This window comes from Anolis sagrei, chromosome 2 (genome assembly GCF_037176765.1).
Source record: "Anolis sagrei isolate rAnoSag1 chromosome 2, rAnoSag1.mat, whole genome shotgun sequence".
NCBI classification, from domain to species: Eukaryota; Metazoa; Chordata; class Lepidosauria; order Squamata; family Dactyloidae; genus Anolis; species Anolis sagrei.
Window position 1 is genome coordinate 61,069,743 of NC_090022.1, and position 26,967 is coordinate 61,096,709.

General features: G+C 38.0%; 2 protein-coding genes across 2 annotated transcripts in view; one reads left to right on the forward strand and one right to left on the reverse strand.

Annotated features, from left to right (window-relative positions):
* Window positions 1-3,485, forward strand: part of TKT (transketolase) — a 39,818-nt gene extending 36,333 nt beyond the window's left edge. Inside the window, exons 12-14 of the mRNA XM_060766029.2 lie at window positions 226-319; window positions 2,001-2,123; window positions 3,142-3,485. Coding sequence (XP_060622012.1) covers window positions 226-319; window positions 2,001-2,123; window positions 3,142-3,329 — 405 coding nt within the window. The 3' untranslated portion in view covers window positions 3,330-3,485. The remainder of the gene's footprint in view (window positions 1-225; window positions 320-2,000; window positions 2,124-3,141) is intronic.
* Window positions 3,486-5,742: 2,257 nt separating this feature from the next.
* On the reverse strand, window positions 5,743-26,676 carry TMEM40 (transmembrane protein 40). The gene is made up of 11 exons (XM_067463556.1): window positions 26,430-26,676; window positions 17,782-17,838; window positions 15,515-15,607; window positions 12,213-12,248; window positions 10,914-10,946; window positions 10,361-10,366; window positions 8,718-8,786; window positions 8,107-8,178; window positions 7,952-8,026; window positions 7,500-7,562; window positions 5,743-6,626 (listed from the first exon to the last, which is right to left on the reverse strand). The coding sequence occupies exons 2-11, from the start codon at window positions 17,828-17,830 to the stop codon at window positions 6,607-6,609; spliced, it is 516 nt and encodes a 171-aa protein (XP_067319657.1). The 5' UTR covers window positions 17,831-17,838; window positions 26,430-26,676; the 3' UTR covers window positions 5,743-6,606.
* Window positions 26,677-26,967: the final 291 nt, after the last annotated feature.

Consider the following 26,967-nt stretch of genomic DNA (forward strand, 5'->3'; position numbering starts at 1 on the left):
AAATCAGGATTAGGGGGATTTTATAATCCCTTCTTATTTCATACACTATTAAATATGTAGGAATTGTGTACAAGAATCAGTTATTAATTCATAACTCTAGGTTACACATTAGTAACTGTGATAGTGAATTCCATCCTATGGCCTTAACTAGTTACAACTAGTTTTAAAATGCATTCATATACACATTCTGTACTATTTCTAATTTGTGTTTCATGTTCTCATCAGGTGGTATTCAAGGGTAAGGATGACCAAGCCACAGTTATTGGTGCAGGAGTGACTCTGCATGAGGCATTGGCGGCTGCTGAACAACTGAAGAAAGGTTCGATACTGAACTTTTAATTGGCATTCATAAACCAGAGGTCTTCCTTCTTAGGATCAATCACAGTTAATGAAATTAAAGATCTAGCACTACACATAGTATGATGAAAGAGAGAAAGGGAAAGAGACCGATCTAATAGTCCCCTTTTCCTAGCAGTCAAGAAAGTTTTATTTTAATAAGTGCTTCAACCTGTTATCTGGCAGTAGTTCATCATTTCAAATTTTGAACCAAGTGTTCTTTCTTTCCCCTCCTACTATGCACATCAGAACCCTGGTAAAAGCAAAGTACTGAACCCAATGTTTCAATGTATTGGCATCTTCCAACAAAGCCTTGAAGAATTTGTTTTGTGGAAAAAGGAAATACAAATATTTCTACAAGACAACACCCTAAGGATCAATTACAAAATATAGTACTAAGAAGCGAATGCCATTGTGCTATTGTCTAAATTAGTAGGTAGCTCTTCAAGTGGATCAAAGCTCGACAATGCCCTTGTGATGCCTTGATCTTTCCATATTCCATAAATTAGCTTCTTAGTATCAAATGATTTTTCTTTTGATCAGAATTTTCACTTTCTACATTCTTAAAGGTGTGTGTGAAAGAGTAATTTCTACTAGAAGAAACAATGCTATGGTGCATCCCACCATTCAAGACATAATCTAAGTTAGAACCTATTCAGTGAGACATACTGATGTGACTTTGGGTGGTTAAAAAGATGAGGCCATACTTTGCAACACCCGGTCTCTAATCACAATGGACTCTAGTCCTGTACAAATCAAATACAGTGTGGCTGCAGAATGATAAGAGTACTGATACCACTCCAATGGGCATGCAAACCCAGAAACTTGTTGATCTTGGTGTTGTCTACATTTTCTAACCTAAAGCCACAATAAAGTATTACTGCCATAGCATTATTGTCTGCCTCAGACAAAAAAAACCAGTGCCTTTAGGCCTTTGACAAAGTTGACATACAACTTTGGAGTGTGTAATTTGATTTGTGTTTTGTTGTGGATTTCTGAACGTGTGGCATGACTTCCAGGAGAAAATACTGCATTTGAAATTATTGGCCAGTTGTGCTTGTAGTTTTCTATCTTGGACAGTTCATTCAGACATGAAAGATGTTTAATTGATACTGAAATCACCAGGGCATGTATGTGTAGATTACTTCTTTAGTATGGCACCACTTTTCAATGTGCTTTCAGGCAATTCTGAGTGCACATAAGATTTTAAAGTGACAACTAGCAGTGTTCAGATTCTTTCTTAGTAGGTTGGGATTTTGCCAATAAATGCATAGATGTATTGTTACCAAATGTATGCTTCTCCTGGGGGGAAAAGGTAATAGAATTATTTGGTTTGTGATCTTTACTGTGTAATGGTCAAAATAGGACCATGGAAATGGAATCTTGATACAAAAGTACTTTAGGCAACTAAGAAGGAATATATTAATGAATGAAGAAAGAGGAAAATACAGCTTGCATATAATTAAGTGTGCCTGTTTTGATTTATCTGCTGGCTATTTTTAGAGGCAGATGTCTATAGTTCCAGACATCCTCCTGGGATTGCTTTAATAAGTGGGATTCCATGTAGTGTTAGATTTCCACAGTAAAATCTGTGCTTTCTAGAATTACCCTTTTCCTACATTGCTGTTTTCCTATATGATCACATTTCTTCTCTTTTTTAAAAGAAAAAATGCCCATCAGAGTGATTGACCTATTCACTGTCAAACCTCTGGATAAGAAAACCATACTTGAAAATGCAAGAGCAACCAAAGGCAGAATTATCACTGTGGAAGACCATTATTATGAAGGTGAGTCAACTTAAGCAAAAACATATTCAGCATACAAATATGCTGCCAATCCTTTTTCCAGTTCCTGTTCATTTATATGGCTATCTTTGCAAGTTCTGTGTTGTGTCTCTCATTATGGTCAATGGAATCACCTGTGAGGAAACTACTTCCCCCTTCTGTTGAAATAAATAACTCATAAGACTTGTGGCATAATATGCAATTTGGTAAATGTGCATCAGATGAGTCACTAAATCCTCGATCCTTGGGGTGTTCAACTGTGTGGCAACCAGTGGCCTGTCCCCCTCCCACATATTCCCTGTTGCTACACCTTTGAGTGCACCAAAATACCTTCTTTTTCTTCCATTTCCCCACCAGTCTGACAACTCCAACTGACATGGTTTCGCATTATATGATTTTGGGAGGAAAAGAGGGTCTTTGAGAGGGTGTTAGAGTTAGGAAGTTAAAAGGCATTTGGATGCTTGACAATTTTTTGTCATGTTTTGCCCAAAAATCTTTAATGAGGTGGGTTTTAGGGAATTTTGAGGACTGATGGGCAGTTACAGTAGAGAGGGCCACAGGCCATCCGTTTTCTACCCAGTTGAGTCTGAAAGGTGTCTCTTGATTCTCAGCTCTTCTGTCCTTTTGTTATCCTACATCACTTCTTGGAGATAATTTCTTGAATCTGGGCCTCAACAGCATAAATCTTGCTTTTGGAAAACGTTTTAGGGGAAACAACAACAACAACAACAACAACAATATACTCAGCTTTATCTCCCCCGAAGGGCACTCAAAGTGGCTTAACATAAAAACGTAATCATAATAATTTAATATACACAAATATACAAACATAAAAACAGGATTAAATATGAACAGTATTTTTTTAAAAATCCAGTTAAAAACTGGGACAAGCAGTTCAGTCACCTTTCTAATCTCCCTGATTTGTCCATTGTTTTCTTTTTTGCTAGCTGCATTAAGCAGCATATGAAGAAATAAAGCCTGCCAGACTTGGACTTAACTGTTGTGTATCATCTTTCCATAGGTGGCATTGGAGAAGCTGTCTGTGCTGCTGTTGTGGGAGAACCAGGGATCACTGTTACCCGCTTGGCTGTGTCCCATGTCCCAAGAAGTGGGAAACCGGCTGAGCTGCTTAGGATGTTTGGCATTGATAAGGAAGGCATCATCCAGGCAGTGAAGATGGCAGTGTCCAAATCCAGAAATGCAGAATAGCTTGGATCATATTCCCATTGTGCAATGATAAAACAGTGTTTGGGTTTTTTTTGAAAAAACCATACTGAAACATTCAAACACATGTTTCAAATTCTATGCGAAGAGTATTAATGAGAGAGCCTTCTAATAAAAATAAATGTTTGGGGAATACAACAATGTCTCATTATTTTGACAGCAAGTGTTATTTTGAGGGCGTATTTAAAAATTCACATTCTCAGAAAATAATGTACAAGGCATAAAATAGCAATATCCAAATTATATCACCTCTCCCAAATCATTACATTGTGATACTGTAGTGTCATTGCTGTTTGTACCACAGTATTATTTTTCTCTCTTCGTTAAACATTTCTGAGATAATAGGCTAGGCTGCTAAAAACTGATTTCCCAACTCCATACAATAAGGTAACCTTTCACATTTCACTATTGTAGCACTATAACTGACTCCATTATATGGCTTCATGAGATTTGTAGTTTGAGGAAGATGTAGAAGACTTCTCTGACTAAATAAACCTAAACTGCAAATCCTATAATTCCATAAGATGTTTTCATAGCAGTTTTCATGGAATTGTGGCATTATAGTAAAGTAAAAAGGTCCAAGGACATAACATGAATCTTTTGTTTAAACCATTTGCCTTGTTTCTGCTACTTGCCTTGAGGATGCAGTAATATTTTTCTTCCATATTGACAAATATAAGGGATGTAAGTCAAACAGATAAAACATTAAGATGTTTTAATATACTTTCCCTGTATTCTATTTGTATTTTCTAGCCACTTATCATCTGCCTCAGTACATCCAATCTGCTGGGCCACATCAGTGCAGATGTCAGGAGAAAGCAAAGAACTATGTGTTTTGGTTTAGACCAGTGGTTCTCAACCTGTGGGTCCCCAGATGTTTTGGCCTTCAACTCCCAGAAATCCTAACAGCTGGTAAACTGGCTGGGATTTCTGGGAGTTATAGGCCAAAACACCTGGGGGCCCACAGGTTGAGAACCACTCGTCTAGAAAGACCAAGGGCGATATCTCTCTATTCCTTGCCCTATCCTGCTGTAGTGACTGAGCTGGACTATTTGGGCTTGCTCCAGCCTTTATTCCTTTCAAGCAAATGGTGCCCATGGACCATTTGTCCTTGGGCAGTTCTGGTTTTTGTGCTCTATTATTCACTTGTTCAGTCATCTTTGCTTGGAGCAAGGTTTAGCATGCAATCTCAAGTGTACAGGGAAATTATTCAGAAGAGACTGAAAGCAAACAGAACTTTATTATTTATTCATTATATTTATCTCTTGCTCTTTGAACAATTCATGGAGGCTAGCATGTTGTTTCCAGATGGTTTCTCATTCAGGGCCAGACTTCAGCATTTGGGTTTCTCTATTGAATGTCAATTGCTGAGGAAGGTGAACAGGATGATGAAATTGAACTGCCTGCTTTCCATAATCATCTGCTCTGACTATGTGGCAATCAAATGTTGACCTAGATATCCTTCAGGTTAAAGGTAGCTCATTCCTAATTTCTTGAAATGCATGTGTCCTCTACACAGAGCTTGCTAGCTGCCAACATTAAAATAAATAGGATAATTTCATACCTTTCAATGACAACATATCTATAACATAATTTTAAATTTGCGTTCAGGTCAACATTCAAAAGAACAAAAGCAAAATGCATACTATTACTATTGAAAACATTGTTTCCTGGATTTTTTTTGTTGAGAAAAATAGTTTTAATTCAACTTGAAATAGTGTCAGAGGAGTGGTTAGATTTTTCCAGGAATACAGCCAAATACCCCAAACGCACCAAGATGCTGTGAAATCATCGAAGTACTGCAGGGTGAACTTTGATTAGTATTTGAATGAGAGAACAGTAACCAATACCAGATGCTGAAGAGTATATTTCAGAGAAAGAAACCAGCAAAACCTTTGAGTATTTCTTGCCTTTAAAAACCCTATGAATTTAATGGAATCCTAAGTCAATAGGCTACTTGAAGGCACATACACACTCACTTTAGCCTGTTGCTGCAAAAACAAGAAGTCCTTGTGGCATCTTAGTGACTAATAAGGATTTTTTTACACAGAGTTTTGTAGATTGCTACCCCCAAGTGCACAGCCTGAAGCCTCAGTAGGCAGATATTATATGTGGATGGGAAGATGTGGAATTTTAACAGATACAAGCTTCACCAAAAGAAATAAAGTCTTCAAAAATTTATTAAACAATAAACTAAAACAATTCAACAATTTCACATTCATCCCATGGCTCTTACCAGATAAAACAAGAGTGATTTGCTCCTTATAATGGATTTCCTCTGCTTATGGGAAGACACATGCATGCAGAACAGCAAGAGGTATTCAACATAAGCCTTCTTGAAGTGGTTTAAATGCAAAAGGATTCTATCTATTTTTACTTTTCAAACATCTCTCCGAAAACTGAGCATTATAACTATAAGCCATAGCAAAGTTTTTAAAATGTTTTCTCTGTGTTAGTAATAACTAGGTATGAGTATGGTGACAAGAAGAATCAGAGCTCACTTTATAGCAGTTCCATTGCAAGGAACAGATTTTGCCCAAATGCAATGGATCTGGGCTGTTGTATACATCTAGGTGGGCCTGTGGAAGCTTCTTTTAAGGTGCTCCATGTGCCAAGTGTTCATGAACAGTGATTATACCATGAATGGGCTGACTTTTCCAATTCATTTTAAGAGCCTGAGAATAATGTCTAATCACATTGAGGAGCCACGACACACTCTACTTGTTGTATATCTTGATATGCAGTGATAGCCATGTTATGTGCAAAGATCCTCTGGAGCAATTGTTGTGTTAGTGGTGTTATTGTCAGATAAGTGCTTCTTAAAGTTTGATCCTCTGGGTGTTTTGCATTTCAACCTCAGACATAACAGCCAATTTGGCCAATGGTCAAGGAAGTTGGAACTGAAGGACCAAAGTCTGAGAAACCGTGGTTCTAACTGATGCTAAAAACATGCACTGCCTTGTGTGAGAAACCTCGTGCACAGCTGAATACGACATAATAGAAAGAAGACAAATTGTTAGGAAAGAAACATGGAGCACTGTGACTACAATTATAATTCTCAATAGAAGGAAGAATCCTCATGCACTGTAATATATTGAGAGGAAGAAAAGAGCCATTGGAGTAGAGTTCCTTGCCCCAACTGAGAAACCCTTCAGTTACAGTTATGAAATTGTTGCTTTATATTACAAATGGCAGTCCTGGAAACATTATCTCAGTCCAGTAAGCAAACAGATACTTTATGGGGCTGTCTTGAAGTCCTCCATTAGTTAACCTTTCTGAAACCTACACAATAAGAGAAAAATCAATCAGTAAGATCATTTTCAGAGACCTACTAATACACTTCCATCTGTGTTTAAGGAAGAACAGCAAAAATGTTCATGAAGAATATATTTATACAATGGAATCACAAATTTTAGAAATAAGTAAGTGAGATTCAGGCTGTTGGGTTAGAATTGTAAACTGGTTTCCTGTTCAGAGATTAAACAACTGTAATTTGGACTTGTGATCTTGTAATTGCTTGTTATTTATGGTTGTTAATTATTCGCAAACCATAACTTTGCAGTCTGGCAATGTCCAAACTGAAGCATTTCCAGGGTGCTGTGGATCACTGTTGTGGAGAGTGACATCTGCATTGTGGGGACCATTGAGACATGCAATTGTGGTAAGATGCCAAGCAACTTTCAAGCTGCTTGTTCTTAATAACAGGAGCATCATTCCCCAGCACCCCATTCTCCAGCACCTTGGAGACAGTTTGGTTGGGATGCTTCCAGCCTGCAAAGGCAAAGTTTTGGGAATGTCATCACATCTAACTACAATGACAAAGCAGTCTTATTGAAGAGGCAGGATCTTGACCATAATATTATATTTACTTATGACTTTGTTATTTAAAAAAGGAAATGATTATAAGTATTTTGCTGTTTCAGATCTATTACTTTCAAATTTGGCTAGATCACCTGGACACCAGCACTGGCCATGTCCTTGGATTTGACATACAGATGCACTGGTTTCTATCTCTATTCTAGAACAATTTTCTGGGGAGGAGACTGACAGCATGAATAAAATTAATTGTAGAACAACAACTAATAAATGAAAGGACATATTGATGCAATCGAAAATGTAAAACCGTCATTCTGAACAACTATAAGGGGAAAATACCTGGTGTTCTGATTCTCTGGAGGAGAGGAATAAATGCTTCCAGAATGCTTCGAATACGGTGCACTGTTGGAAAATAATAGACAAATGTTTATGCTCACAGTCCCATGAACAGAAAGGAAATTAGAAGGGACTGTAATACATCTTCTGCAAGCTAGTGAGTTCCATTTCTGCTTCAGTGTCATACGTAATATAAACCTTCAGTCATATCACTTATTTTATTTCTATCCTAGCATACAATATCCATGGACAATGGAACTTACTTTGGAACACGTAATTGTAGATCGTACTAGAATTGGGAAGTCTTATATCTGAGCATGAAAAAGTTTATCGGCTATTTCATATAATTTGTATAAAATATACATAAAACATATTTGTTAATATTTGCTGTCAAGTTAGTTTTCACTTTAGGCAACCTTATAAATAAGAGACCTCTAAGAGCACAAAACACATACCAAGGCCAAAATATATTCCAGTTGTTTCTAAGCCTGCAAAGGTCATCAAACCAATACCAAGGGAAACGGTCCAGTCTAAAAAGATAAGCATGAATAAATTGATGTCTGTTCTCTCTTGGCTCAAATCAAACAAATGCATTGCCATTTTTACTTACTGTTATATTTGTAATAGCAAACTAATAAGATTCCAACAGCAAAACAAAGAATGACAAAATGGAAGAATTCATCTGGAATAAGAAAATAAAACAAATTCAATTGGTCATCACACTTGAAGATCTAATTAATAGTCTGCAATTTTCAAAAGATCCTATATATAGTTAAAGCTGTATATATCAAAGGTTTTGAAGTATGAGTAATCTGATTATTCACATAGTTTTATAACCGCAGACATTGTTACTAACTGCATGCAACATAAATAATGTATATAACCCTTCCCAGTGCATTATGAACCTTCAGATTTGAAAGATTTTGAGTCAGCAGACCTCTTATCCATATACATTATGAATGTCTTTTTATTATTCACACACAAGTAGAGATGCTGCAGTAGGAACACATTCAAAGGTTGGAGGCAGGAAGACACCATTAAGAAGAGTACTATAAACTTGTTAAGGGCTTTTAGTGAAAATTCAAGATGCGTAGTCTAACTATGATTAATTATTCTGCTAGGGAAAACTGTATACTATTTTACAATTCTAGGACGTTAGCCTCACATTTAAAACAAGTATCTGGGGTTGATGATTAAGTCTGTGATCTGATAAATACTTACCATCTTTTCGGATGCCCAGTGTCCACCATCCTGGATGGTGAGGAGATGGGCAAACACCCTTTTCAGGCACTGGGAAAAACAAAATTTGATTAAAATGACAGGCAAACAATTTTAATGCAGGTAACAGCCAGGAGCTGAAAATGTTCATTTAACTAGTGGGCTATCTCAGGGTATTTCTAGATGCTGGATTCCTAGGGTGACATCAATCAAAAGATACAATGAATCTCTCTAGTCTTTTCTGTTTTAACTAATTTTGCATGCAAGCATGTGAAGAAACTATTGGAAAATGTAGAATGGTTGCAAATGGAGGACACAATTATCTCAGTGCTACTTGAAATTTTGGTACATGGGCTAATGGCAATGTATGAGCTATGAGCTGTCAGTCTGTGGTGAGTTTCCAGGAAATAAAGAATTATAGTCAATGGGTACATATATAGTGCAGGTGATCCTGCAGATACCTTAAGCACTACTGTCTTAGAGATCACACCCACGAAATTCTGAGAAATGAAGTAGGGTGATTATATGATACCCATGACATTCCAAGGAATGAAGGAGAGTAATTATAAGATACCTGCATCATCTGGAAGAACACTTAGATACTGGACAACAAGTAAACCTGTCAGTAATCCAATCCAAGACTGAGCACAAAAGCTACATGCCAAGATGCCACTCCTTAACTGCAAAGGACTGCCAGTTCCATTTACTCTACATATCTTTTCCCCAAGCATGACAATGCCTGCCTGCCCAACCACCTACCCACTTTTTGGGGGGGCTTTCTTCATCAAAGGGAAATGGTAGAAGGGGTTCATGGGGACAATGTAGGTTCAAGCAGAAATGTAATGTAAACTAAGCCCTATTCAGCTCTTCAGGTTTTGGAGAAAAAGGAGATCATGCTTTTTTTTGCTGAACTCAATGCCACTGTTATCACCCTGTTCTCTTTGCATAAGATTCCCTCCCCCCTCAGTGCTGCAAACTATTGCATTACACCTGTGTCAACAAATAAACATTTTGAAATAGCCTGCATAATTAGTTGCCACATATCTTTCAATGACTATAGGGTGTTCATTGCTTAGATTCCTCCTCCTTCCCCACTCCACAGCAGTTACACGCAGTGCAGAGAAGAAACAACCAAGTTCTTCTGTTCTGTGTTGATCAGAGGAGTGGCAACTAGTTCAGTGACTTCTTTGGGGACCAGAGATGGGTGTTTAGCATAGACAATTGCTAAGGAAGACCCTCACATATTTCCCATCCTGGCACCAGTGATCACTGACAAATATTTATTTGAGAACATAGTTAATAGGAGTGTAGCCAGATGTTTATAGGAATGTAGCCGAAACCCCCTCTGGCACAGTGGGTTAAAGCACTGAGCTGCTGAACTTGCTGACCGAAAGGTTGCAGGTTTGAATCTGGGGAGTGGTGTGAGCTCCTGCTGTTAGCCCCAGTTTCTAGCAGTTTGAAAACATGCAAATGTGAGTAGATCAATAGCTACCACTCCAATGGGAAGGTAACGGCGCTCCATGCAGTTATGCCAGCCACCTGACTTTGGAGGTGTCTACAGATAACGCTGGCTCTTTGGCTTAGACATGGAGATGAACACCAACCCTCAGAGTCAGACATGACTGGACTTAATGTTAGGGGAACACCTTTACCTAACCTTCCATGATGTAGGAATGAAGGAATTGCTCCCGCATAAGAGTTCTATTCTTCATCAAATTTGCCTACATTTCCCAAATTTCTAGCATTGCAGAGAGTGAGACATTGGAAATAGTCCACTCCTACAATTCTCATATTTTCTGCATTCACATTCCCTTAATAACATTCTTTGCAATCTTTCTTTAGATGCCTAAACTGTATTTCTAAAAGCTCAACTGAAACTTTAAGGTAGTGCCAGAAATTTCAGAAATGAAGGAAAAAAATGATGGATTGGAGAATTCTTATTGAGGAGTAATGGCCTTAATTCCCACCCACCCCTAAAACTGCATCCCTGTTAGTCAACAAAAACAAAAGCCAATGGGCAAGGTATGCAAGAATTGATTTTTTTAAAAAATCTCTTTCACACTTGAAATCTTTTATGAAAGAAGGTGGTGCCATGTTAAGCTTTTATCCCAGATGAATAACTAACATAATATGAGTTAGGGGAATTAAATAAGACAAAATTCAAGAAGCCCTGTTTTTCAATCTGCCATTTATATTTACCAGTTGCAGGTGCCTCTTCTCTCTTCATAACTTCTGAAAAAAGAACAAGACACCAAGGGAAAGGCTTTAATAATCTGCCCATATTTTTATATTGAATGTGTGCACGCATCAGGATTCTTGCCAAAGATTTGAGCGCTGTAAAAGAACTATTTTCTTAATCACTTTTTTGTTACAGGTTAACTCCAATAATAATAATACAGTTGTATCTTAACACCAATAATAATACAAGGCACCAATACAGTAAAATCCTTGATAAGGAACAAAGCCTTCTTTTTTGGTCCAGATGAAAAGTAAGAACCCTGAGATGTACATAAAAAACACATCAAATATATAAATAATCAAATCTATAAAAGTTAAATCTTCAAAAGTAGCAGGCCAACTGTATTATCTTATACTGCATATGCAATAATCCTTTACTGCAATAACCACTAGAGGGAGTGTCAGGATACTTTTCTTTAAAAGAAAAACAACTACCATTTTGTTGTTTGCCCAATCTGTTTTTAAACAACTGGTGCAAACCACATCCTTTCATTATCTAACTTGAGCTTTTACCAAGTAATTCTCCACACATGCAAAAGGAGACTACTCCTTTTGCATGTCTCCCTTTAGGATACATTCAGTGGTGAGTGATTCTAGTGTCTAGATGGTATTTTGATGTCTACATGTCATAGATATGCCCGCCATGACATGCAGTATTTATGAAACTGTAAGATTGACTTATAATCTCATAACTGATGTGACAACACAGGTTACTTAGGGTTTTGGCTAGTGCCATTTGCTGAAGTGGGGAGAAAAAGCAAAAATTGAAAGACCACCAACACCCAGTTATGTCCACAGAAGAGGCAAGGAAGACTTGGACCCATGCACAGCATCCTGCGTAAGGACTCCCAAACCCTGGACCAGGGGTCATCAAACTTTTTAAACAGAGGGTCAGGTTAGGTCCCTCAAACTGTTGGAAGGCCGGATTATAATTTGAAAAAAAAAAAACATGAATGAATTCCTATGCATGCCACACATATCTTTTTGTAATGCAAAAAAAAAAAACCACTTAAAAACAATACAATAATTAAAATGAAGAACAATGTTAACAAATATAAACTTATTAGTATTTCAATGGGAAGTGTGGGTCTGCTTTTGGCTGATGAGAGAGGATTGTTGTTGCTGTGTGCTTTTAAGTCATTTCAGACTTAGGTTGACCCCCAGCAAGGGCCGGGTAAATCCGTATCTGCCCCCCAGGCCTTAGTTTGAGGACCCCTACCCTGGACAAACCATTGCCAGTTGTGAATGTAGATTACTTGCCTGTCTCACCATATGGAACAACTTCAGTGGACGGATCTAAAGTGGTGCACACACACAGAACAGAGAAACAGAAAATTGCTGTTAGTTCCAGTTTCTAATTTGGTCCGATATGTTTTGATGTAATTACATGGGAGATTTGCAAAAACAGAGGCTTTATATGAGTGAAATGCCTATTCTTTTGAGGGGTTGGCAAAGTCCACCCCTAGGTCTCCATATAATTTATGTCAGGTTCCAACACCCCCCCTCCCCCCCCCCCATGTCAATGTTTCTAGGGATAGTGTTAAACTGTCTCATGCAGAAGCTTCCAAAAGTGGCAATGCACAATTTCAACAAGTCACATGGCCCTATCACAAAGTACCATTCAAGATGACTGGAATGGGTATCCAATCATTCCCATTTATATTTTTCCATATTTTGGCATTGCTTTGGAAGTTCATGTTGGCCTCAAGGAGTCCTGAATAAGGACCTGATTCACTGGGACTCAACAAATTGTCCTCATGTATCAACAGCTTCCAGATGAGAGGGGAGGATATATGAAATGTTTTAAGGATTATTTCTATAAAAAGTCCTTTCTTGATGACACCCCCACACAAAAATATTATTCCAAAATATCAGTAAATGAAGATGCAAATGGACTCTGGATTGCTGCAGCCTTTTATTGTGTTTGTCAGAGCTGTAGACATGGAGAGCTCTAGTGCTCTCTTTTGAACCTGTCCCACACATGTATTTCATGGATAATAGGTGTTGTTAAAATATTTGAGGAAGTTCCCTCTTTGCCATTTTATTCAATATTGGTCTGAAATAGTCTATTAGATTTATACAACTGTTGTGTAAGAAACACAGCTTCAATTCTTCTACTTTCACAAATAGTGACTGGGCTCTTCACAGGAAATGGCAATAGAAGGTATACTGTCAAGGTGCATCTATTAGAACTTGGAAAAGCCCTTACTGAACTTCTTTGAATTTACTACCAAAATGCGCAAGCAACTTGCTTACTGATGATCCTGATGGGAAATTCCATGAGTTGTTATAGAAAGTAGCTCTGCTACTTCCCCATCCACCTTCTCTTTCTACGTCATCCCTTGTATTTATATTTATTGTTTAATACAGTATTTTAACCTCTCTTATCACTGTCATCATGATGACACGCTATTACACTGAAAGAATACACAGACCAAAATGAGCAACCCATTAGGAATGAATAAATGAATATGTCCTTTATGTATATGTAGGACCTTTTTGGGATTGGGATTCCCTTTCTTCCTATGCAGCACGTATAGTAGTTATACCATAAAAACCAGGAGTGCAGAAAATGTAGTATGTGGACTACATGTTGGCACCCAAAGCCATTGTTGCAGACAAAGCAATGCCAGAAATACAGCTTAATGGTGTAACATGTTGACCATTTCCGCTACCTTGGCAGCCACCTCTCCACAAAAGTCTACATTGACACTGAAATACAACACCGCCTGATTTCTGTGAGTGCAGCATTTTTCCAAAGCAGAGAGTGTTTGAGGATCAGGATATGGATACCAAGATGCTTGTTTATAAAGCTATGGTCCACCCAACCCTGTTATATGCCTGCAAAACATGGACTGTCTATAGATGTCACACAACTCCTGGAATGATTCCATCAGCGTTGCCTCTGAAAAATCCTGCAAATCTCTTGGGAAGACAGGTGGACAAATGTCAGCATGTTGGAAGAAGTAAAGACCACCAGCACTGAAATGATGCTCCTACGCTATCAACTCCATTGGACTGGCCACGTTGTCCAAATGTCCGATCACCATCTCCCAAAGCAGTTACTATACTTCCAACTCAAGAATGGGAAACATAACATTGGTGGACAGGAAAAGAGATTTAAAGATGGGCTTAAAGCGAACCTTAAAAACTGTGTCATAGACATTTAGAACTGGGAAGCCCAGGTCCTTGAGCACTCTAACTGGAGGTCAGCTGTGACCAGCAGTACTGTGGAATTTGAAGAGGCATGAATGGAGGGCAAAATGTGCCAAGAGGAAGGTGCATCAAGCCAACCTTGACTACAACCACCTTCCACCTGGAAACCAATGTCCTCACTGTGGAAGAATACGCATGTCAAGAATAGGGCTCCATAGTCACCTATGTATTCTCCGCCAAGACATTGCACTTGGAAGGCCATCATACTTGGACAACGGGGGATTGCCTAAGTAAGGTCACCAAGGCCAGTGTTACAGATCCTCACCGCTTGCCACCATCCACATTTCATTGTGGCTCCCCTCTATGGCTTTTTGATGCATTTAAACAATAAGGAAGTCAACTGGAAGACCCTGGGGACTACTAAATCCCAAAAGCGGGGGGTGGGGGGCGTGGGAGGGAGAGAGAGAGAGAGAGTAAAACATTTCCCAGGGAAGTTATTTCTTAATATTAAAAATCCAGAGGACTGGGGAGTAAAACAGGGACACTTCACCAAAAGTCATAGAGGGCATCAGTGTTGCCTTCTTTGATGTAAACTAAAGATAAACATTTCTTGGGGAGGATGCATAATCCCCAAATTGCCAATATACATGTTATTATTACTGACTGAGCATCCCTTACCTGAATTCCAAAAATTTAGCATACTCCCAAATTGTCCATTTGGGTGACTGAAACAGTGACAGCTTTGCTTTCTGATGGTTCTCATAATGTGTATCAAATTACTTTCACCCTATATGTACTAAATGCATATGAAACACACATGAATTTTGTCTTTAGACTTTGGTGCTATCTCCAAGATTATATAAGTATATGAAAGTACAGGTATTCCAAAATCTGGGGGGGGGGGGGGGGAGGTCTGAAATGCCAAACACTTCTGGTCCAAGCATTTCAAGATAAGGGATATTCTACCTTTACTGGTCTTTGCTACCACATACACAAAGTGAACTATACACGTACACAAAATGACCTATCACACGGATTTGGTAGTGATGTGCCTGTTGGCAACTTTAAAACATTCTGTGTCATATTTTACATTTTAAAAAGAAGAAATAGAAAGTGGTCTCCACAAGAAGGTCACAGTTCATGGTCCCAGATCCTGGCATGCAACAGAGGAGGAACAACCAGAGCTTTTCAACCTGAATAGTTTTTAGTTTTTATGCTATTGGTTTTATCTTTTATTGTATTGTGTGTTTATTTTATGCGTCGTTTTAGAAATTTTGTGACATACATAAGCCACCCCAAGTCTCTTCAGGAAGATGGAGGTGTGGTACAAAAAAAAGTTGTAGCAGTAGTAGTAATATCCATGTCCACATTGAACAAAGTAAATCATAATGGTTATTGTGTATTACCTTGTGACTGATTCTCTGTTTCAAACTCTTCAAAAGAGTCATCCTCACTCTCTTCTTGCAGGTTGGATCTTTTCTCTCGTTTTTGTTTCTTGCCTGTTAAATTAGGGAAAGAAACACACGAAGAATTTACTTTTTACATTACATTGAAGATAGAGGATGTTTTACATGCTTATACACATCTGCTAACAATGACAGGGCTGGAGTCAAATTCCAGGTGTGTCCAGATGGACAGAACCTGTCAAATCCACATTCATTGTGGTAAGAAAAAGAGTGAAGAAGCAGTAATAAAATGCTGGATTACATTGAGAAGACGATCCCATACCCAGCCCAGGAATGAGTATAAACATCACACATTAAACACATGTTACAAATTAGTACTCTCACAGCATTTAAAATTCTATAGCTCTTGACACCTTTACATACATTGATTGCACAGTGTGATGTAGTGGTTTGGGCATTGGACTGTGACTCTAGTGATCAGAGTTCAAATCCCTGTTTGGCAATGGAAACCCAATGGTGGCCTTCTCTCAGAAGAATGCTATGGCAAATTCCCTCTGAACAAATCTTACCCCAAAAAACTCCTCTTTGATATGTTTGTGTTAGGATTGGCATAAGTTGAAAATGACCTAAATAGCAATTGCTTAATATGGGGCAAAGTCCCCTATTTGAGTTTCAAAAACCACACATTACGTTTCGCGAGCAGTAAATGCTATAATGGCTTCATACAGCAGAAAGGGAGAAAATCTAATAAACATCCTGCTCAGATTTAACATACCTAAAGAATTGTTGTATATTCTCTGCTGAAGGAAATTCTATTATTTCTTTTCTTTTTTAAAATATATAATTTTTATTAAGTGTTCTCTGAAGTTACAGGGAAAGTGGGGGAATATTTGCAAGGAGATAGGGCAGTAGGAAAAGACAGTTATAACAAGAAAAAGAAGGGGGGGAGAGAAAAACAAAACAAAAAATATATAAAAATAAAAATAAAATTGTAGAGTTCTTCATGACTTCCTGGGCATCATTATTGGGGGTGTCTTCCTTTTGTTTTTCTTTTTTCTTTTTTTATTTAAACATTTTCTCTCCTTTCATTTGAGGTTCAGTTTAGTTATTTTAAATTATTGTCTTATATTTCTTCTTTTTTAAGTATTCTGTAACTTTTTCCCAATTTGTTTCTTTTATTGGCGTGTCTTTGTGTCTAGATAGTAGGTATGTGAGTCTGTCCATATTTCTTATATCAAGTATTTTTTGTGTCCATTCTTCTATATCTGGTATTTCCATTATTTCTTGAATTAATCTGTTCTACTGCCAAACAACTCTCGCTGTAAGGAAGTGTCTCCTAATGTTCAGTCAAAATGTGCTTTCCTGTTTTTTCCATAGAAGTGGTTACAGTTCCACGTTGTTAGACAATAGAGGAAATGTCTGTTCTATTTTCTGCATGAAGCCCCTTAAGAAATTGAAGACAACTATCATATTTTACATTAAGCTTCCAGGTGAACCAATGTTTCAAATGTTTTTGAAATTACTCAGTTTCCAAACCACTCCCATTAGTGATCATTCTTTCTCTGCCTGTGATCTAATTTGTCAATATAACTTAATTTGTGAGATCCAATACTATATACTTAGAAATAATGCAGAATAGAGCCACTTAGTGTTCCGGTAAATCACCTAGTTCCTCACTCCACATGCAGACAAGGTCTCCTACATCCTGTAGTTATCTCTTTTATCTTTCCTGTACATACAGCTGATTTTATATTAACCTCATGACTGCCACTTTGCAATCTCAACAGAACCTTCAGCCTCAATTTCCTCTTGAAATTCTTATCTCTTATCTCATTTTTGGTTTCTACTTGATAAATTATGGGGGAAGGAAGACACACTGTTGAAATTATGGTAGGATGGGATACCTCATAACTTGACTTACAAGCCAACCTCTGTTTAAATTAATATATGGGCTTGTCTCCTTTTAGAAAAAAATGTTTCAATAATAGCTCCTAACTGCCAAACCTAAAAGACATATACAGATAAGTTGGGGGGAAATGTAAAACAGTACAGTGCCCTTTTCCCTCATAAAAAGCAAACTGATTTTTCCATTTAATATAAGGAACACCATTTAATATAAGGGGGGGGGGGGTGTTCTGGAACAAGTCCCCAGTGGATACTAAGGCCCACTGTACTGTATTAGACAGGCAGTTGACCTGGAAACACATATAATTGTTTTGTAGGCAGCCTATGAACCATCCCTCCCTCATATCATTGATTTACATTACCTTTTCGGTTTTGTGTTCGATGTGAGTCAGGGGAATTTGGGTTACTCATTGCTGTATCTGTAAAAACACAGTTTGGAAATGAGGTGAGTCCTTCAATTCTTCTTGAATGAATGATCTTGTTTAAATGGTTAATCTCAGATATGGCAGAATCATTGAATCACTGGAATGTAACACCACCACCGCCACCCTTCTAATATCACCTATGTAATACTAATACAATCTGTTTCCTGTGACATCGTACTGGGAATTCCCAAGGTCTCCAGTTTTGGCCCTTCCCTAGCAACCCTATTTGTCATGGTTCTTTGTTTTAAAATTATATTGTATGGATATGTTGTCCTTCAATAAAAGGTATTTCTATGAAGGCTAACAATAATAAATAGTTGCATGGGAGGGCACCACCATGAAAACTTTGCAAACAGACTTTTATTGATCTTCAAGATATTTATAGGATTATCTCCAAAGACTGCCATAATTTTCATGACCTGGTAGTATCTTGTTTTCGTAGCTACAATTCATTTGATGTCCCACTAGTCCTGGAGACAACTCAGAAAGTTCTGATGCTTAGAATTGCATTTGCTGCCAAATTACTGTCTGGAGATGGCTGGCTGGCTGGCTCGAACATGTTTCACCCAGGATCAAAATATCTTCAGGTAGCTTCCAGATTGCTTCCAGGCAGAATTCAAAGTTAAGCTTTTCAACTATCAAAGCTTTCAGGGCTTGGGGCCAAGGAACAGAAAAGACCTCTTTTGAACTGGCAATCTGAGATCTTTGATAGAAGTTCTACTCAGAAATTAGATGGGTAGTGACCAAAATGCAGGTTCCAATTTTTCCTAAGGTTCCAATTTTTGGAATCCCCTCCTATCAAATGTTTAGCACCTGTAAAGATAGAATATTAACAGCATCTGAAAATAATGCATTACCTCAAGATTTTAATAGATGACTGAATACAGGCAATCATCAATTTACAAACAGCGAATGTACATATGACTCTTAGCTACAAACAGAGTTGTAAAACAACAGGAAGTGAGAGAAAATCTACTCTTAGGAAGGGGAATTCACTGCTGTAAGAGTTATCATGGAGAAAATGTGTCTCCACTTTATCACCAATCCTTGTTTCCATGACAACCCAAAATTTTCAAAATCCAATTATCACTAGGACAAGAAGTGAGGTGAAGTCTTCTGACAGCAAAACAAACAACCCAGGGTGTTTACCCTTTCCTATGTTATCCAAAATTTTAAAAATTGGCTGTAATTACACTTTAAAATGTACCTGTTCTGATTTACATATAAATTCAACTTCATTACACTTAAGAACAAACTTACAGGCCTTATCTTGTTCATAACTTGGGGGCTGCCTGTACTCCCTTTAATTGCCAGTGCAGTGTAGCGCTCAGAGTGCTGGACTAGGTCTCTAGTAGAAGAAGTTTTGAAACCTCTGAAACCTGCTTGGTGGTGTTGGGCAAGTCACTCTCTCAAACACAGGGGCAACCCCCCTCTGAACTAATATTGCCAAGAAAATCCATAAGTCAAAGGTCACCATAAATCAGAAGTGATCTGAAATCACACAGCAACAAAATTCCAGTAGACTCTCAGTTAACTGACACCCATGTGGATTGGGAGATACTAGATAAGTTAAAGTGTAATTTCTTTGGGGTTTTTTTGTTGTTTTTGTTTTTTTGTTTGTTGTTTGCTTTGTTTTCCGCCTTTTGCTTAAGATTTCTGCCTGTTTGGCTTCCAGTTAACTCAGAGTCTACTCCACTCCTTTCCTCAGTTTTCCATGTTATTTTTGGTTGTACTGGTGTTTTTGCTGCGGTGTTCCTCCCATTGTGGGAAAAGATGTCCAATACCTTCTTGAACAGTGTCCCTCTCTTTTGAGTGCAAACGCAACTCCCACAGCAAATTAAAAGTTGGAGAGACACCCAGACAGAATCTGGTTTCATTTAAGCAGCCAAGGAAAAGTGAGCAACACTACTCTCTCTAATATCCAGTGTTACGGTACACTGCATGATTTTCTTTACAGGTAGCAGAGAGTGATAGCTGTCTCTTTTCCTAGTTGTCCATTTGCAGCTACATAGTCCCTGGTATCTCCTGCCTCCTTGGCCACTATGAGACTTTGGGGCTTTGCCACCACTAATCTTACTTGCATAGTAACTCTGGCAGTGCTTTATGCTCCACTGTGATATTATTTGGTTGTGATTTTAGAAATGGACACTTAAGAGATGGAGGATGCATAACTCAGCAATACTACATGTGAAAACAGGTTATTTTTATTGAAAGTTGAACATGAGTCAGCAATGTCATGCTGCAACAAAGAAAATAAATGCTATTGTCTCATGAATTAATAGAAGCATAGTTTCCAAGCTGAGGGAAATAATAGTCTCACTATATTCCGTACTACTCGGGTCTCACCTGGAGTACTGCGTTCGGTTCTGGGTGCTTCCTTTTAAAAAGGATATAGACAAGTCTCTAAAAATGGCAACAAAGATAAGAAGTACGGAGAAGAAAACATATTTTAAAAGGTTGAAAAAGCTAGACATGTTTAGCTTGGTGGGGAAAAAAAGGCTAAGGAGGAAAATGATTGCACTCTTTATACACCCCAAGGGCTTTTACAGAAAAGAGAGGCCAGGTTTGTTCTCTGATGCTCCAGAAAGTAAGACCGGGTATAATGATTTGAAGTTACTGGATAATGGATTTTGGCTGAATATTATAAATAAACTTTTGATAGTGGGTGGTTTGACAAGGGAACAAACTGCCTAGATACGTTGGCAGCGACCTGCTGGGGATGCTTTATCTGGAAATTCAGCACAAACTAGGGGATTAGCATAGATGACCCATGAGGCCACTTCCAATTCTATGAACATTACAAATGTGCCACCAAACACACAAGCTGTCTTCAAATATAATTTAACTTTTTAGTGATGCTGGAATCCACTTGAAAATGTGCATAATTTTGTTTTACTATAATACAGCAAGGCAACCTACCCTAAAGTAATGTAACTGACTTATACTGGATATAATTTTTCATACTCTAATGTATCACTCCTTAATTCCAAAAACCGTAAGAGGGAACTTTCTTGAAACATTCAAGCAGACACTGTGACTCTCAGAAAGCTTGCTCTGACAGCCAGTTCTATCCTGCAGTGCTTTAAAAGGAACCAATGGAATTATAAATGGAAGAGTTAGCGTGAACAATATTACCCCTCATGCCAACTTTAAATGTAGAAGAAAGGCTACTACAACCAAATGGTTGCTTCCTGGTTAAACAAGAAACAGACCTAAATACTGATATGAAACAATATTCCTTCATTATTTGTTCTATGTACCTTCTGAAAGAAAGGGAAAACATGGCATCTAATGACCTGAGAGGAAATTTTATGTAAGCAATATAAGCCAGATATGGACACACACTGTTACAGAGGATCAAACAGGTTGTAATTTAGCTATGTGTCACAGTGGCTACTCCAGAACAGGATAACTGGTGTGCATGGCTCAGCTGTGGCAACTCCTTTCTAACCACCAAAGAAATTCCAGTTTAGAGCTAAATCTAGGAGTACAATGATCTCATCACAAAGGCTTCACTAAAAAAAGGAAAGGTGCAGTGGGATGAATCCAATGCCCCATGCATAGCTTCCTCTTTGTGACACTTCCCCTGTCACATGGAAGAATCATCACCCTCTTGGCGAGACCCCATGCTGGCTCCATTGGAGCCAGCACAACATGGAAAAAAGAGATGAAGGGTCAGAATTTTAGGCCACTGGCCTAAAATAGTAACCAACATGGTTTTGGCCATCATCCAGTTGTTTGTTTAATGTTTCTTATTTAGTCATTGCATCTGGCATTGAATGTTTATCATATTTTGTTGTGAATACTACCAAATATTCAAAGGCTATGTTCATCCCACCAACCTCATACATCTAATTAAAATAACAAGTAGTTATTTTATTTTTGTTTTAAATTCTTGCAGGTATTTACGTGTTATTCATAGATGACAAAAATATTGGAAATGTATGCTATCTTTCAAATCAAATATAAATTAAAGGATTTCAGGAGATATGTTGTGTCCCCATACATTTCATTTGTATCTCTTATAAGGGGTTGGTTTAACTTTTGGTTTCCTAGTAAAACTGAATTACTGTGTCACAAAATGATGCATATCTAAAAAGTTTGTCATCAACATGAAATCTTTGGATGGTTCTGCCTTAGAAGAAAGGTGAAATGTAAATGTAACAAATGACATACACGTTATTTTTATGGAGGCAAGAAAAGTTTTTTTCTTTTTTTACACCTTTGAAGACAGTTTTCTCAAACAAACAGCTCTTGTATGTGTTATAAAGTAATTTTGTGTCCATGAAACCTTAGGTGTGGTAGTGTTTATCCTTATCTGACAAAAAGTGTCATCCCTGGGCATTTTAAAGGCACTCCAGCACTATAGCCAGAAATCCTTCATTTCAATATGATTTTGTGTGTCCATACATTTGGGAATATATCAGGGTTTGTACTATATTGTCTTTCCTGTTGTCTTTTTAATGGCTACATTTTAACTGCTCTTAGTTTTATTGATTTAATTACATTTTAAACTGTTGTAAAAGGTGAATTTTGCTCTGTTTGTTTTAGTTTTGGTGAGTCCCCCCAGAATTCTAAATACGGAGAAAAGTGGCCAACAAATAATAGTTATAGATACATGTAGCTGCATTTTCCCATAGTAATAGTGGGAAAGGCAGTTAAGAACATGGAAACATGCTGGAAGAATCAGTATTTCAGAATTTTAAAAGTAAGCAATGGCCTGTGTGCAAAGATTCCTCCCACCAGCCCCAGCAGACAAAAGTCCTTTGTCTCACCCTGGTCATTCCACAGATATATAAACCCATTTTTCCTACTTCCAACAGACCTCACTACCTCTGAGGATGCTTGCCATAGATGCAGGCAAAACGTCAGGAGAAAAATTGCCTCCAGAACATGGCCATATAGCCCGGTAAAACCTACAACAACCCATTCCTCCCACCGTCACTTCCAGTGCCTCAGCCTGAGATTTATCACCTTCCTCAAGAGTCTGAGAAAGAGGTCTAACCTCTTAAACTCTGAGTTATGCCCTGGCATGTGCCAGTTTTACCACAGACCAGTGGAGTTGGTGAATTCCCAACTTTGTGGGATTCGTGGGGTTTGAATCCATTCTGGGTTTTACATTGAACTTTAAAGAGGCAATTCTCTGTGCACAAAATGTTAGTGCCTTGGATAACTTGTTTCTTGTAAAGGATGAAAAACCTGCCCTGGATTGACTGTCTCCTGACTATGGAAGCCACAACTACAAAGTACACTTACTCTGAGGTTTAAAAACATGTCTCACATTCTTAGCCAGGACCAATAGGGTTAATTCAAAAGGAAAATAATCTCCAAATCAACTGTAATCCAGGTATATATATTTTAAGGGTAATGTTGATTCCAGCGGAAAGCTTATGCAGCAGCTTCCTTCTCCACTTTTCAGTTTAGATGGTGATCCCCTCAAGCCCTTTCCTCTCCAACAGTCTTGTTTGCTAATTTGGATTGACTTGCACAACAAACGTAAGATGTGTTGAACTTCTTCCAACAGCGATGACTCATGTTGCCTAAGAAAATTCTTCTTCAGACTATATGACATTGTGGGATGATTTATTGTACCCAGCCCTGTAAGAATGTGTGTGTGACATACACACCTAGTTATCCTTGTTGTGGTAAAAAATATTCGCTAACCACTCATATTTCCTTTTGTCTTTCTGACAGCACAATCCATCTTTAAAAGAAGATGACCAATAATATTTGATTTGTACAGAGATACTAAAGAGGGAGTTATACATAGTCACCTTTAAGGTGAGTAGGCAAAGATTTCTTAGAGTGATCTTTTTATCTCACAGACAAGGCTGTGGTTTTCTTATTAAATATGGAGCATGTGTGCATTGAGGCACCTTGAATGGATCCAGGCAGCTAGTTTCCTCCAAAAATGTGCAGTTAGCCAGTTACCATATTGAAAATCAAAGGGCAATAGGGAATTTGATGAGAGTCCAGTGGATCATAGTCTTCATTGCCAAGAATGTCTATCAGAACTCATGGAAACTATTAACTCTTAGACCACTGAGAGGGGAGATTTGTGCAATGCATTCCTCAAGGGGAGTGGCTCCAATGCAGCTCTTGGGAACTCTATTCATTCACCTACAAGAAACTAGCACTTCTTTTAAAAATTTAACTAAGAAAAAAATGGAGGGGGAGCTAATTGTGGCCCAATTGTGTTTAAATATATTGTCTTGGGAGGGGGCTCAATTACGCAAAACAACTGTCCCCATTAGTTCAAGAGGTGATGAGGCATGCACTAACAATGTCCCTTCCAGCCACCCAAAATGGCATCTATGATTGCATTTTGCAGCCACCTGGAGATTTTGAGGACTCATCAATCAGCTGGTGCCACCATATGATTCCCAGAATATTTGCAGCCTGTCTGTAAGACAACTTGATTCACATAGGACCTCATTGGATAAGGGAATTTAGCATCCTAGGATGATTTCACCCTGTTTAATGGATGGAGCCCCATGCCATCATACAATGTTGTGTGACTTCCAGCAGGGGCCCCACTCCTCACCCCAACTGGGGTGAAAGAAGTAGCCCTACATCATGAGATGGGTATGGCAGGATCCGTACCAGCTCCATGTTGAAAACGCCCTATTGGACAAAAGCCCCATGTGATAAGGTAGTTAGCCAAAATGAAAAGGAGCTTTCTAAATTTTGATTACAGGCTACAACTTGCCAGTATTCCAAAGCTATCAGTCCAATTCTAACTACCAGTGACTGACCCACTCCCACTATTAACTTCAGTGTCATTCGTATTAACTTCCCTATCTTATTTCTATTGGCAGTTTAATTTTAATCTGGCTTGTTTTTATTTCCTGACTATGGACTAGCTTGGTTGTCTGGAAAGGAGGCTAAATTAGGCTCTGTGGGAGATACTATAAGGTATGTTAGGACAGCTTTGAGATTAGACCTTATGATGTCAGTTTTAGAAAAACCTAGAAGGTAACAGAATTCTGAGTACATTTACATTACATGCTTGAAAATGGTTTAATTAAGGTTATCAAGCAAAAGAAAAATGGACACATTTACAAACTGATTGCTTCAAGCCACCTATTGCTTAACTATCAACTGCAATAAGTTGTGATAATTACTAGAAATATTCCTACCTTCATTGTATTTAAATATCAATAATTTTATTATTTAGCAATAGTTTACAGTATCAACAATCAATCTGTTGACTCAGCAATACTCACAGCTTAGATGAATGGCCCATTCTTCATGCTTGCTCACCCACTACTCTAGAATGTTCCCATAACTATGAGATAGGGCAGAATCAGGGAAAATTTTCAAGAAATTGAGCTATGTTTGGCAAAGGGGACAATGAATGGAGGGTCTTGACAAAAAGGAAAAGAGAAAGATAACCATTTGGCTATTCCAGAGAAGAGAGTATTGATAGCTGTGTATGTCAGGATTGTTTTGATTGTGTATTCCTATGAGAAAGAGGCTTGGACTGGTTGACCTCTAGGGATCTCTTCCAACTCAATGAACAGGAAAAAAAAAAAACCCTACTGCCACTCCATATTATGCAGTAGTTCCTTACTCACGGGGGCCACTGTGACTGTCAATCTCATTTCTCTCTCCCACCTCTCTTTACAAGCCCCATTGCTACAGACCAATGATACAAGCCATAATCTTGATCATCCCTAGCAATAAGGCATTCTCTATATGATGCTTCATTTTGTCCCATAAATTGAAATGATTAGACTTACAAAATCTGCTCCCCACCATTTTCAAAGGTAAGGAGACATTGTAAGAAACCCCCAGAAAAAAAGATAACATATCTGGAGAAAGTTTGATGTAATGTGTTTAAGTGCTGGAAGCTTTAAAATGAAGCTTGTCCAAGTTGTGAACATTACACATTAGTTATCCCATTGGCCCTTTGCTTGACAACAAGTAGTATTTAATACATTTACATTCAGGGTGCAGAGGCCTAGTAAAAATGCATCTGCTAATCTTTAAAAGATACAAACACTGTACAGTCAACTCTCCACAATCGACTTTGCAGATCTGATTTGCAAATTTGATAAAATGTTCTCTGCAGGAATGCCCAGCTGGAAGTTGAAATCTATCTAGGAATCTCTAGGTTTTCTAGTGTGCTTCTATGGCTAATTTCTAGCAGAAGTTAGCCACAGCATCTTGCTGATGGATCTAGAGGTTTCTAAAGAGCTGTTTTATCAAGTAAACAATACTGTTTTTTTAATTTGCAGTTTTTCCACTTTCACAGGGGTCCTACAGCCCTAAACCCAGTGAATATGAAGGGATGACAACCCTAAAAATCCTGTACATGTTTACTTGCACTAAACTTCACTGAACTCAATGGAAATTATTTCTTCCCACAAATGAATATACATAAGTAAATACCTATATTTGTTTAATCATAATTCAACTTCCCTAATTAAATATTTGAAACCTCATTTAATCTTTAATAGATTCCCAGCCCAGTCAGCACCAAATGTTTTTTAAAAACAACACAATTTTAAAAACAGCAGATTTACACTTTGGTCAGGATAGATAGAGTACAAAACAATTTATCAACACAAAAAAAATCTTACCAACGTAATCCCCAAGCTTTCAAGATCTGTTTTCTCAGGCAATGCACCAGGGACTGCTCAAGATCTAACCCACAGCTCAATTAGTCCTTCGTTGAAAGAGAAAAACAGGAGGATATACAATTCAGAGGTGACTCCTCACATGTACCATCAGAAACAAGAGTTACTGGTCTGCTGAGCTCTACTCCTCCCTTTGCTACAAAACATCCTATCTGATCTATATGTTACTCATTCGCTTTCTTTCCTATTGCAAAAACTATATATGTACAAGCACATGCTAATTTTATTTAAACATAGGGAGGTTTCATAATAATGTGCTGGTATGCTCATGAAAGAACCCTTTCCTGCGATTGGTTTGAGCAATCTTGCACAACACAGCATAACTTCCCCCAAAGTTGGACTGGGAAGCTGAAAATACTTGTTTGAGAGATTTTTTAGAACTACTTTATTTGAAGAAGAGTTTTTGGGAATAGGAGGAAAGCTAATCGTTCTTCTGGTGTCTGGAAAAATCAGATGCTGAGAAGACGTTTACCATCTGTTT

Coding starts and splice junctions, on each gene's coding strand:
- TMEM40 (XM_067463556.1), bottom strand. CDS start 17,830: ATGAGTAACCCAAATTCCCCTGACTCACATCGAACACAAAACCGAAAA. Junction 10,947..12,212: donor TGTTCCATATGGTGAGACAG/GCAAGTAATCTA, acceptor TTCTTTTTTCAG/AAGTTATGAAGAGAGAAGAG. Junction 6,627..7,499: donor CCAGAGAATCAGAACACCAG/GTATTTTCCCCT, acceptor CTTATTGTGTAG/GTTTCAGAAAGGTTAACTAA.